The sequence below is a fragment of the Esox lucius genome, chromosome 5, assembly GCF_011004845.1.
Source record: "Esox lucius isolate fEsoLuc1 chromosome 5, fEsoLuc1.pri, whole genome shotgun sequence".
Lineage (NCBI taxonomy): Eukaryota > Metazoa > Chordata > Actinopteri > Esociformes > Esocidae > Esox > Esox lucius.
The window spans coordinates 8603923-8617789 of NC_047573.1; the positions used below are offsets into that span (position 1 = coordinate 8603923).

The 13867-nt window shown below is 41.9% G+C and overlaps 1 protein-coding gene across 2 annotated transcripts; it reads left to right on the forward strand.

Annotated features, from left to right (window-relative positions):
- The first annotated feature begins 4083 nt into the window (after nt 1-4083).
- slc16a5a (solute carrier family 16 member 5a) lies at nt 4084-13762 on the forward strand. Of its 2 annotated transcripts, none has more exons than XM_010865713.3 (5): nt 4084-4197; nt 7282-7810; nt 10699-10842; nt 11481-12299; nt 12896-13762. In XM_010865713.3, exons 2-5 carry the CDS (start codon nt 7471-7473, stop codon nt 13141-13143), a joined length of 1551 nt encoding a protein of 516 aa, XP_010864015.2. In that variant the 5' UTR covers nt 4084-4197; nt 7282-7470; the 3' UTR covers nt 13144-13762. The 2 variants fall into 2 exon arrangements, with proteins under 2 accessions (XP_010864015.2, XP_010864008.2); XM_010865706.3 differs by lacking the exon at nt 4084-4197 and adding an exon at nt 4250-4392.
- The last annotated feature ends 105 nt before the right edge of the window (nt 13763-13867 follow it).

Below are 13867 nucleotides of genomic sequence, written 5' to 3' on the forward strand. Positions count from 1 at the left end.
GGGGACGGTGAGAATGGTGCCCCTATCCCACAGAGGTTCCACCCTGTCATGGTTCGTCAGTGACTTTCACGACTGAGCATCTGTCACAACAACGTCACAGCTGACGACTCACATTTTCTTTTTGGCTCGGGGTGTCAAAGTTTGGGTGGGCAAATCATCTCTTGCAGCCGTACTAATGATGTTTAAGTGCAAAAGAAAAAGAAACACAAAAGACTTGTCCACGTACATGTACACAATTGTATGGCATGTGCGGAATATGAATCTATATATAATGAAATTATATGAAAAAAATGAATGCAAATCATGTAATTATTAATATCATAGTTGTCATGCGTATATTTGTGTAGTATGTTGAGTTCTATTCTATTGGGGCAAGAATTATCACTCAAGCTATTTCTTTGAGGTGTTTCCCCCTATTGATTTTTTTTACATTTCGTCAATGATTTAAATGGAGTTTTTCAATGACACAAATTCAAATTCTTAATTTTTTTTCTTATAAAACTCTTTCATATCTTAAATTGTAATTGGAGGTGAAGAGGTTTGGGTTTTGAACTAGATGGCTACGCATCCACAGCTGTGTCCGCGTTGGACCCATAGCCCCGTCTTCCTCTGGCCCGGTTTCATTTTCATGCCAATTGTCACTTATTCTGCATTTGCCTATGACATACCCTGGCGTTTTCTTTGCTTTACATTTCGCTGTACTGTGTGATAATTTCGGGGAGTGCTGAATTATTTTTAATCCATGCTCTGGAATTGTTATGGAGTAGGTACAACAATGGGAACACTCAGTATTAAAAGTGCCGCATGTGTGTGATTTCCTCTTTTTAAAACCTATTTGGGGAATTGCTTTGTTTCGTGCAGTGTTACATCTCTCTGTCAGACAACTTAGATGGGTACAAATTTGCCTGGAGTTCACTGTTGTTATACACATATCATTGCCCCAGGTAAAAATCATGGTATTAATGCATTTCAACTCATTCTGTCAATCCTACTGTACTCACAGAAGTACCATTATCGAATCCTTTTTTATAGTGTCACATACTCTATACACCTTTTCCTGTGTATAATGAATATTTGGTGCAATTTTCCTAAATCACCACGAGCAATGAGGATTTTGACTTAAAAACATACAGGAAGAAATACGTGCTTTTGTCATGCTCCCCGACTGTGTTGTAGCGAGCTCTAGAGCTCCAACTGTGTTTTACCAGGCTCTAGAGCTCCAACTGTGTTTTACCAGGCTCTAGAGCTCCAACTGTGTTTTACCAGGCTCTAGAGCTCTGATGGTGTTTTAGCGGGCTCTAGAGTTCTGACTGTTTTAGCGGGCTCTGGAGCTCTGACTGTGTTGATGTGACTTTTTTTTAATTTTTCCTCTTGGAGGGTATGTTGTGCAATTCTACTTCTAGACTGGAACACACATTTAGTAGCGCAGTCTGTGCTGATTTAAGAATGCTTGATTTGCCATAGAGAGGCACTTTTTCTACTTTCCCTTATTGGGGGTTGTTGTCTTTCCCTTTGTATGTGTCCAGTGTTGTGCCTTTGACCTGTGTTGTGCACATTGGTTCCCCCTTATAAAACCCCTCTCGTTCAAGGAAAGGAAAAGTAACAAAATACAGGGGCACCCATGCAGCGTGGTTCCTCGGTTGGTTCAGTCTCCCGTTATTTGGCGGCATAGACCTTACCCAACTGTAGGTTGTCCTGTTCTTAAGACTAGGGACTGTGTAGTGAAGATTGACAGAGTTGACTCCTTTGGTGCCATTACTTTTGAACAAAGCGCCTGTTTTTTTTTTTAAACCCCTTGTAGCTACAGAGTCTATCCCTGCTTTCTCGTCGCTGTGTTCTTCTGTTTTTATTGTAGTCAGAAAAGTATCTTGCCTGTTCACTCTGGTTGGTTTGTAATCTTACCCTACAACCACTTGTAAAACAGGGAACCGGAAAATGTCCTAGTCAAAGCATTGCCCCTAATTTTGGTAAAAGACAACAGTGCACTTTTCTTTTGGGCAAAAACATCTAAGCCAAGTTTATTTGGCTTTCTGTCTTGAACCGTTTAAGGCAACTTATGCTGTCTTTTTGACCCCATGACAATTATACTGACAGACATTTTGAGTCTGAAAATATGGCATTCACTATTGAAGCACTAATTTTTCACTGCAGTGAACATAGATTTTTCCCTTTGACATTTATTATTGACATTATTATTGCGGATTAATTAATCTGAATTTTGAAACAAAACGTGCTCGGAAAGCGATCGTTTCCACAAAGTAATTGATTCCCCTGTCACTGCACTATTCAGATATTTGTGCAATTTTAACAAAACTGCAAAAACGCCTCATTCCGGCAGATAAAACATGAGCATGTACTGTAATAGAGATAATGATGTTGTGTCCTGGAATTTGTCCAGTCTGGCCTCTGTGTTAGTGCAAAGTGTATATGGGGCATGATTGGAGAGCAGCAGAGAGGCATGGTTCTGTGGTAGGTGTAGATGTGTTGTGTGGAATAGTGGGTTTGCAACCTGAAATGTTCTCTAATCATGTTTTGTTTCTATGTTAAGTAGTAAGTAAAGAAATAACTAGCTGAAAATTAACCTCACTTAATTGAACTACACTCTAACCGAACAAGACTGCATATCCCAACCTTGAATTTAGAATCAATTTAAACTAAACGTCCACATGCAAAATGAAGAGATCGTTTTAATCCTGGCTCATTCTGACATAGTTAATCTTTAACACCTGCATGCATTTATATACATACACACTTGTACACCCATTTAGTCGTACCGAAAATGTCAATTATTAAAAGTTATTTTAAGTGTATTAATTTATCAACAGTATTAATGTCAAATGTTAAAATTGTGAATGGAGACTGTGGAGAACTATTTGGAAGCTGAAAAAAATGTTTTGTCTGATTTTCATTTTATTTTAATTTATTTTATATTTTGGAATTCTGTCTACAATGCGGTTTCTTTAAATGTAACAATTTCAACAAAATTCTGTCTGTTTTTTATTAAACCTGTATCTCTGTTTTAAAATGTGTAACTTGTTTTTTAAAGGTATATGTGTGTGTGCGCGAGTGCACGTACATTAAAAGCCTAATACCATCTCATGTATTTGATTTAATACAGTTTTGTAAAATACATTTTTAGTCATTAGCAGACGCATTCCCAACTGCAGATTTGTTCAGAGTTTGTAAGATCACTTTACTTAATGAAGTAGATATCAAAGTAGTCAGTGATGGAAGGAGGAAGTTGCAAAAAGGTTAAAAAAAATTAAGAATATTATTTTCAATTATTTTTAATCTGGGGGAGGCCCTGTCCGGGGCATACCTCACGATTTCAGCTGCCACTGTGCTGACACCTCCCCCCTCCCCCGTAATGTCCCTGTCCTTGTCCATCTAGTCATGCTTCTGACCTGGACTAAGTTTAGATAGACTCTGGACTATTATTATTACAATTTGCACTCTTAACCCGGCACAGCCAGAAGAGGACTGGTCACACCTCTGAGCCTGGGTTCTCTCTAGGTTTCTTCCTAAATTTCGGTCTTCTTAGGGAGTTTTTCCTAGCCACTGAAATTCAACGCTACTGTTGTTTGCTCCTTGGGGTTTAAGGCTGGGTGTTTTGTAAAAGCACTTTGTGACAACTGGTGATGTAAAAAGGCCTTAATAATTACATTTGATTGATAATCAAATAGAACCACACTCACTTTTAACGTGTGTTAAAACGACTGTTTCAACTTTAAACTTCACACAGGCCAATAACAAAAACATTGAGGTGACCCACAAGCTTAGTCTATTCTTACAATATTCACCCCGCGCAGATGGAAGGCGACTGGCCATTCCCCAGTCAGGCCCTTTCACGTTTCTTAATAGGCTCCGAACGTATTAGGGAGTTTTTCCTAGACACTCTGCATCAATTCTGGTTGTTGCTTGCTTTTGAGGATTTTAGATAGGCTATCAGTAAAAACACGTTGTGACATGCTGATGTGAAAAGGGATTTTAAAAAATTCGACTAAGAGCTTTAGTATCTACAGTAGGCCTACCCTCCAACCCGATAAAATCTAGGCCTATCCTGAGCTGCATATCATTAAAATGCACAGCGCTGACTGCTGCTAAACTTCGTAAATGACAGCGCGGAGTTTGAGATAATCGCCTATGTTAGGAAGAACCCGCGTCACATGGCTCTTTCTGCGATCGCGTTAGGTTACGGTAAGTTTTGGTCGGTATTGACTAGTTAGCGTTTTTTTAACAAACATCCGCATCAGCGCCTCTTGCCCTGTCTCCTCCCACCAACACTATATTTGTAGCTCATAGGCTAGATTACCATCTGACATGTTTATGATATGGTAGAGACCGAATGTAGAATGTTCGAAACCGCGTCCAAATAATGCGTAACCGCAAAAGGTAAGAATGCGCTGCCGTAATTATAGGCCATGTTTTAGATTTTCCAACCGACCTCTTTATTTTCTGAGCAATTTCATAGCCTACCAAAAACAGTAATTATGCCTTCGGTAGCCTACTTTACATTTGTTTCTGATAAGACTGGGCTATACTAAGAAATATATTAAATGTATTTTAACGGAAAGTAGCCTATCTCAGGCAAAATTCATTAATCTGACACAATAACGTACATTATTGCAGGCATGTCGTAGATCATCCCTGACAAGTTTTGATCTCAAGTGTTGAGCTATTGTTGTGTGGCCTTTATTTAAAGTAGCCGCTTCGAACGCATCGGTGTCGCACGGTATCTAGATAGAGGTCTCTATAATTGGTCGGAATAGATTTGCATCCCTCAAAATTCCCAATTCAAACCCCGAAAAGCACATTTACTATAGTAAAGTCGTGCTTGCTAGCCAAATGTTTCTGGAATGCTAGAAGTGGAAGCCTGATGGTGGAAGCAGAAGTGTTGGGTGACCGCCCTAATAATCAAAATATAGGCTAATTTAGAAACCACGTTGATGGCGGTTAGTTCCACACCAAGTCATAGAAACGGTGTAACAATTGTCTGAAATTAGGGTCTACAAGTACAGGATCTGGAAGTGACAGATCTACCAACGTGCAGTTTATGGTTTATTACCGGGTGTTTAGTAGAAAGATAATGTACCTAAAAGGGATTTACCTAAAATACATAAAAGGCATTTACCTAAAATCGATTTTTGAATACATAGGTTATCAGTAACAGCGCACACGATGTTGACGGGGGCACAGGTTAGACATTTCGGATGGCAATGTGGAAAAATGTTCTTTTTTAGTACAAACCCTAAATACTACATATTTAGCTATGAGAGCTGTGTAGTAGCCCAATAATTTCTCATTGGGTTTTGAGTTTTTATATGTTTCTGTCAGTAGTTTTGACATCCGTTTACCAGTATTTGTCCGTTTCTTTGTGTACCACGTCATGCTGTTGTGTACTTAATTTATTTTGCTGGATATGCTTCGAACTGCAAAAAATATACCAATAGTGTGTGGTTAACATCCTGAAATGCATCTTTTAAAAAAACTGCTGCCTTTGGTGTACATGTACTTCTGCAGCATAGGGTTGAAGCCAAAAAAACTCTTCATCTTTCACCACTTTCCGATAAATTAAGTTAATATCTTTTAGAAATGCCCTTTGTTACGGGCAACAGGATTTGCCAACTATAGACTTACTGAACTGATTGACTAAATATATAATCAAACAATAACATTGACTGTTATACCTATCAACAAAGTTCTTATGCAAACCATGGTGGACACTTTTGCACATATTAAATCACTAATATATGTTCTTGTTAACATGTTTTTCTTTCAACACTATGCGGGGGAAAAAGTATATTGGTCTCATAAGGAAAGTTTTAAGTAGGCCTGGTATGAACTGATTGTTGTGCACACCTACATAGATTTATATTGAGTTGCCAGAAAGTTGACCAGAAAGTTTGAATCCATGAATCTACTTGTAAAAAGATAGCCACAAATGCACATATTGCACCATGACACGAACGACATTGAAGATTGCAGCAAAAATGGTTAATAGGCTGAACGGCATCTAATTTACATGCATTTCACATTAAATAAAGGCAATGTTTGGAAAACATATCTCACACAGTTGCAGTGTGGCTTTGTGCCACTGAACGAATAAAGATTACGTCCAGAAAATTCACTTAAATCTGTTAGATAGTAAGCCATTCATTTGGAATTTCTCAAGCAGATGCAAAAATGTACCATGTTGTGGGTAACTCCTTCCCCCTCCGGGAACTGTCAAAAGTAGTAGAAGTATGCCTTCTCATATGCAATTTTTTTTTTTGTATTATAGTGTCAATTCATAATTCTCCCATAATTACTTGTTTTTGGACGTTAGTGTCAATTTATTGAAAATCAAAAGCAGAGAATTCACATTCATTAATATTCAGACCCTTTCCCACGACACTCCAAGTTGAGACGCATCCTGCGTCCTTTGATCGTACTTGAGATGGCGCTTACTTGATTGGGTCTAAATAATTATGTACATGTGATAGGCTACTTACATTTTCTTTTTTCAACAAATTGGCACACATTTCTAACAATGTGTTTAGAGATGCCAACTTAAATCCATAAAACACAAGAATTACCACAGAATGTTATTGTTTGGCAAATTCATCTGACCTGTCTGAATTGTTTTGTAACGTTTGTGCTAAAAACACAGAGCAGTATGCCTATGTAGGAGCGTAGTTAATCTGTTTCAACCCAGAGTAGAAACCTTTATAACAATCCCAAGCAAGTTTCAGTAACTGCTGCCAGGATCAGTTTTCATTGTTATTTCAGCTTGCTAATGTCACCAGTTAGCCCATCAAAATATGTCCAGTAATCCATGGCTATAAATAATTTAACTGCTTACTGAAGGCTGAACCATGATTCTGATTACTTGGTTTGACTTTTTACCCCAACAGTAACACCTAAACAGTATTTATAGTGAATCCTCTCGGTAGAAGGACCGAAGGTGTTTAAGTGTCACCTTTATGGTTGAAATCATAATTTCCCTATCATTCGTTGCTATTTAATTTTTTTTAGAGCGCTAACACTGCATTTTGCTACACACTTCTAGTCTGTCAACAGTCTGTCATAATCATCTACAAGGGAAAAATCAACCACATCTAATGGGTATTTGGATTAACACATACAAAACGACCTCCTAGCTAGTAGCCCTACTGAGTCGGGCTGCGTACACGAGGCTTGTTGATGCATTGCCCACACAACCGTAGCTAGTTTAATCATATAACAACATGCAATCGAGATGCAAAAACACGTTAAGCTAATTCTTGTCTGTTTCCCCTATAGCACCTAATGCCTGAAAGGACAAGTTACAGGATGCGTCGCTAACTTCAGGACATGCGTAACGTCAGGTCCCCCCCCTCCCCTCAAAAGCATGCTTACTGGTGAGGAGGAGATACACGGTGAGGTGGAAAATAGTGAGTGTCCACCACCCTGGCAAGCTACTTTCAGGGCATTGCCTCAGCATTTCAGTGGATGATTCAGAGGAACGACAGCACCGTGGACAGGGGAAGAAGTCCGCCCTGGCAAACACCCAAGATGGAGCAGAAGAATGGCAAGGTCACGGACCCTGAAGAGACAGAGGTGGAAAACTCTGAAACCATAGTCCATGTGGCCACGGGTGGGGACGTGACGGCACCGGACGGGGGTTGGGGTTGGGTGGTGCTGGTGGCCACCATCCTGGTGCTAGCCCTGACTCTGGCTTTCCCCTCCTGCATGGGCATTTTCTATACTGACCTACAGACAGAGTTCCAGGCCACCAACCAAGAAACCTCCTGGGTGCCTTCCTTGATGACGTCAGTGCTGCACGCTGGAGGTATGGCCAAATAATTACATCTCAGGTTTTTTCTTCAACCTGTTGTTCCACTTCAGGCTCTTTGTGTGTTGACATGAAATAGTTATTTATACCGACTGCGAAATGTGGCCAAAATTATCACCGAGACAATGTAAGAACGTAAAATACTGTGAAATGTACTACGATTCTAATATTAGGGGCTAGGGCATGGGTTCTCAAATCCTCGTTGTTCACAATTGTATAATAATAAGCATTCATCCAAAAAAAAAGAAAGAAGATGCTTTGGAGTTGATTTAATCGTGCTCTTTTGCCTATTGACCTACAAATATAACGACACTTTCTGGCCTAAATGTTTGGGACTGTAACATTCTAAGAGGCAGGAAACCAAAATAACCATGGCACCACCAAACTGAAGTAGATCAGGAAAACAAAACAGAACGCTACATAGGCCATGGAATCCAAAATAACCATGGCACCACCAAACTGAAGTAGATCAGGAAAACAAAACAGAACGCTACATAGGCCAATCCAAAATAACAACAGACAAGATCCATTAAGGATGGAGGAACTGAGATGGGGAATGCACAAACCCGATTCCAAAAAAGTTGGGACACTGTACAATTGTGAATAAAAACAGAATGCAATGATGTGGAAGTTTCAAATTTCAATATTTTATTCAGAATACAACATAGATTACATATCAAATGTTTAAACTGAGAAAATGTACACTTTAAGGGAAAAATAAGTTGATTTAAAATTTCATGGCATCAACACATCTCAAAAAAGTTGGGACAAGGCCATGTTTACCACTGTGTGGCATCCCCTCTTCTTTTTATAACAGACTGCAAATGTCTGGGGACTGAGGAGACAAGTTGCTCAAGTTTATGAATAGGAATGTTGTCCCAATCTTGTCTAATACAGGCTTCTAGTTGCTCAACTGTCTTAGGTCTTTTTTGTCGTACCTTCCTCTTTATGATGCGCCAAATGTTTTCTATAGGTGAAAGATCTGGACTAGAGGCTGGCCATTTCAGTACCTGGATCCTCCTTCTATGCAGCCATGACATTGTAATTGATGCAGTATGTGGTCTGGCATTGTCATGTTGGAAAATGCTAGGTCTTCCCTGAAAGAGACGACATCTGGATGGGAGCATATGTTGTTCTAGAACTTGGATATAACTGTCAGCATTGATGGTGCCTTTCCAGACGTGTAGGCTGCCCACGCACTCATGCAACCCCATACCATCAGAGATGCAGGCTTCTGAACTGAGCGCTGATTACAACTTGGGTTGTCCTTGTCCTCTTTAGTCCGGATGACATGGCGTCCCAGTTTTCCAAAATTAACTTCAAATTTTGATTCGTCTGACCACAGAACACTTTTCCACTTTGCCACAGTCCATTTTCAATGATCATTGGCCCAGAGAAAACGCCTGCGCTTCTGGATCCTGTTTAGATACGGCTTCTTTTTTGACCTATAGAGTTTTAGCCGGCAACGGCGAATGGCACGGTGGATTGTGTTCACCGACAATGTTTTCTGGAAGTATTCCTGAGCCCATGTTGTGCTTTCCATTACAGGATCATTCCTGTATGTGATGCAGTGCCGTCTGAGGGCCCGAAGATCACGGGCATCCAGTATGGTTTTCCGGCATTGACCCTTACGCACAGAGATTGTTCCAGATTCTCTGAATCTTTGGATGATATTATGCACTGTAGATGATGATAACTTCAAACTCTTTGCAATTTTTCTCTGAGAAACTCCTTTCTGATATTGCTCCACTATTTTTCGCAGCAGCATTGGGGGAATTGGTGATCCTCTGCCCATCTTGACTTCTGAGAGACACTGCCACTCTGAGAGACTCTTTTTATACCCAATCATGTTGCCAATTGACATAATAAGTTGCAATTGGTCCTCCAGCTGTTCCTTATCTGTACATTTAACTTTTGCTACCTGTCCCAACTTTTTTGGAACGTGTAGCTTTCATGAAATCCAAAATGAGCCAATATTTGGCATGACATTACAAAATGTCTCACTTTCAACATTTAATATGTTATCTATATTCTATTGTGAATTAAATATAAGTTTATGAGATTTGTAAATTATTCCATTCCTTTTTTTACTCACAATTTGTACAGTGTCCCAACTTTTTTGGAATTGGGTTTGTAATAAGGAACACAGAAGAGGGCAATACGAGAGAAGAAAAGGTGTCTGTGCTCCAAATTAGGGAGAGAGGGCATTGGATTCCACTTGGCACAGCAAGCCTCCCGTGCCAGGACATGATGGGGTCCAATCCAAAGGAACACATTACTAAGTAACAGCCTCTTTGTTTTCAGGCATAGTGATGGCTTTATCATTACATGGGTATGTTTGAGATAGGCAAAATAAACAGGATGTAGATAAGCCCAGTCTAAATCCTAACAGAAAACCTGCTTCGGTCAGAGACACTGGAAGAGAAATTCATCTTTCAGCAGGACAAAAACCAACAACACAAGGTTATGTCTATACTTGAGTGAATGTGGCGGCCCTAGTTGCAGTTTTGACTTATAACTCATGGGAAGAATGAAAAGCTGCTGTATAATCATGATTCCCCAACACCTTAACAGAGACTAAATCATTTTGGAGAATAACTTCTTTGTTTTCACTCCAAAGAAGTTGTCTGATCCTTGTGATTGTTCCTGGGGTTTGGTCTGCTGCTTAAAGTGTACAGTTCAGTACAAAACTATTGTAGTGACATTTCAAATGGCCCTGCACAAATCACCCCTTTGTTTTAAATACATCTATCCACTGAGAGCAGTTATGCAAATTCTTAAATAAGGAAATATCCCTGTACCTGAGGCTCTTTGGAAGTTTTTACTGTACTTTCTTCGTTCTTTGTCTTTGCGTTTTGAACCAATCACGTGTCTTGCTTCTTTAGGTCCATTCTGCAGTGTATTGGTGGAGAGGTTTGGTTGCCGTGTGACTGTGATGGTGGGCGGTGTCCTGAGTGGGCTTGGAATGGCAGCCAGCTCTTTCACCCACACTATTACTGAGCTCTACATCACAGCTGGGTTTATTACAGGTCACTGCCCTTTCTCTCTCTCACACACACACACACACACACACACACACACACACACATACACTTTCTTTTTCAGACCTTCTGGATTTCTAGTTCAATCCGATTTCCTGAAGCTTATATACAGATGGCCTTAAGAGCATGCACCCCCAGACAAAATGCACTGGTTAGCTAAGGTACAGTTTGAAAGCAACTCTTCTAAAATGTGTTAATTTTACACCAGTGAAAAACGAAATAAAAAAAACAGAAATATAGGGTACTCAGGAAGGTCTATATGCATATCCCAATACATTTAGACTAATGAATATCAAATTGTTTCTATGCACTATGATGCTGCAGTGATGTTTCCCCAGCAGATTGTCTTACAGTAACATGCTATCCTATTATACTGTTCTGTTGTGTTATATTCAGTTCTTTTAGGACTATATGAAATACTCTGGTCATTATGGGATATGGCAAACAGTGATTCAGATGTAAATTCATAACCTTGCCAAAGTAGCTTGTCCTTTGACTCTACAAGTAACCAGAGACTATGTGTAGATGATAAATTAAGGTACAGAACTCAAAACTCCACATCTGCACATACCAATTTAGAGCATTTAGGCACAGGGAAAAATATTCACTGTCTCCTCCTCTGACAGGACTGGGATTCTGCTTCAGCTTTCAGCCTGCGGTGACCATCCTCGGGCACTATTTTGTGCGGCGGCGAGCTTTCGCCAATGCCATGTCGTCCACAGGCACTGCCCTGGGCCTGTGCACCCTGCCCCTCCTGGCCAACTATCTCCACACCGAGCTGGGCTGGCGTGGCAGTTTCCTGGTGCTCGGGGCCGTCCTGCTCAACTGCTGCGTGTGTGGGGCTGTAATGAGGCCCCTAGGAGGCCCGATACACCGGGCCCAGCCTCTGATGAACCGCGGGCCTCTCCAGCCGAAGGAGAAGTTGAGGTGTAGAATAAAGGCCGCCCTCAAGGCCGCTTTGCACCGCCACATGGCCTTTGACCTCTTCCGTGACAACCTGCGTTACCGGGTTTACACCCTGGGTATCACCTGGATGATGCTGGGCTTCGTGGTGCCGCTGATCTACCTGGTGCCCTACGCCACGGCCCACGGCATGGAGACCGGCCGCGCCGCCCTCCTGCTGTCCGTCCTGGGGATCGTCAACATCGTGGTGAGGCCGCCCAGCGGCCTGCTGTTCGACCTGCCCTGTTTCAAGGGCCGCCACGTCTACGTGTTCTCGGCGGCCCTGCTGGTGAACGGGCTGAGCAACAGCATCTGCTGCATCGACGCTAGCTTCCCGGTGCTGCTGGCGTACGTGGTGATCTACGGCCTGTCCATGAGCGTGGTGGGCTCGCTGATGTTCACCGTGCTCATGGACATCCTGGACATGAGGCGCTTCCCCGCCGCCCTGGGCCTACTCGCCATCATGGAGAGTGTCACCCTTCTCATTGGGCCCCCGCTTGCAGGTACTGAGCTCAAAGAACGTTGTGTGTCGGTGCGTTTGTGCGTGTCTTGGTCTACTCCTGCCTATACTTGGAATGCAGACAAGGAGGTGATTCAGTAAGTCCTGCATCTCAACTTGGACGAGTGCTAGGCATGCCTGCAGAACGCTGGCTACAAATAATAAGAAACATGGCGGTGGTTAGAGAGGAAAGCTGCTGTTGAATACTATGGACGTTCAACTAAACACGTGTGTCCTACAATGGTGTGTGGGAGGTTGTGGGGGTCGTGGGTCGGGGTACTGTGTAGTATGCATGTTGCACAAGTTCGAAACAGAACTGCTTGACATTAGGAAGGAATGTCTAACTCCTCTTGGCTCCCGCTTTCCTGGGCATGGGCTGAAATGTACCGGTAACTTCTCTTATTTCAGTGCTACTGCTGCTCAGATGTCAGGTATGTAGCCTCAGGCTGTCTGCTCATGTGGTTGGAGTGGTGCTGTGCCATGGTATTACGGCACTGCGCGGTACCATAATCTGTTTGCCGGGGAATTGTCAGAACTCTGCTAATGCTGAGGTCGGCTCCTGTTGACGAGGTGGTTCCTGTTTTTTCGCCGTCGTTGCAGGAATCCTGGTGGACAGAACGGGGGAGTACTTCTACGTCTTCTTCGTCTGCAGTGCCGTCGTGGCTGGATCCGCTGTATTCCTCATGCTGTCGTTCTGCTGCCTGGACAGAAGGGACAAGGTGGCGCTCAAGGCGCAACAGGCGTCAGCCCCGGACAACACACCCAAGCAGGCCGTCTGTGACGTGTTCCCCCAGTGTCAATACAGCGACGTGCCTACAGAGGGCGACAAAGACGAGGCCTCAGACTAAGACTGGGGATGTCGCCCCGTCCTGTGAACAGGGTCACAGTGCAAACACACACACACACCAAAACACACACACACACCAAAACACACACACACCAAAACACACAGATGTATACTTCCCAAGATGCTGTGATTGTATAACCTGTGCTGCTCTTTCCAAAGTAGGAATGTGTGATTCATTTTTCTACATTAGAATCTGACAATCAATCGAGTCCCTTGTTTCTTTGACTGACTGGTCCGTTACGGTAATTGTGAGTGCAAGGGGTTTTTGTATCCAGTGAGTACCTGCTAGGAGTGGGATCACTGGTTGCAGTCCAAGTCTGCATTGTTTATGTGGACTGGGGAGCACTTTATTTTCTTACAAATGCCATATTCCTTTAATCAGTGCCTTTTTCCTCCCACCCCATTAAAGATTGGTCAATGACCTGTTTTTCAAGATCTGGCAAAAATCCCTCTCATCCCTATCAACATTTAATGTCTGATTGTATTGCATTTGCTGTATTACTTAACCAGAAATAACCTCAACTAAGTGAAGAGTACTGTAAGCTATTAGTATATTACAATATCAAAGACTGATATCGTTGGTTGAGCAATTCATAAAGATATTTTGGATGTTTGGCCAATTTCTTGCTGTAAGATTTTGTTCATGTCTTAAAGAATATGTTAATTGTGTGAGAGGGTTACACAACACATCAGTGGCCTTAGCCAAATTAAATTAATGAATGTGT

Excerpts from the sequence above, each read along its gene's own strand:
- slc16a5a (XM_010865713.3), top strand. The coding sequence starts at position 7,471 with ATGATTCAGAGGAACGACAGCACCGTGGACAGGGGAAGAAGTCCGCCC. Across the intron at positions 7,811-10,698 it reads GTCAGTGCTGCACGCTGGAG|GTCCATTCTGCAGTGTATTG; the intron begins GTATGGCCAAAT and ends TTGCTTCTTTAG. Across the intron at positions 12,300-12,895 it reads CATTGGGCCCCCGCTTGCAG|GAATCCTGGTGGACAGAACG; the intron begins GTACTGAGCTCA and ends CCGTCGTTGCAG.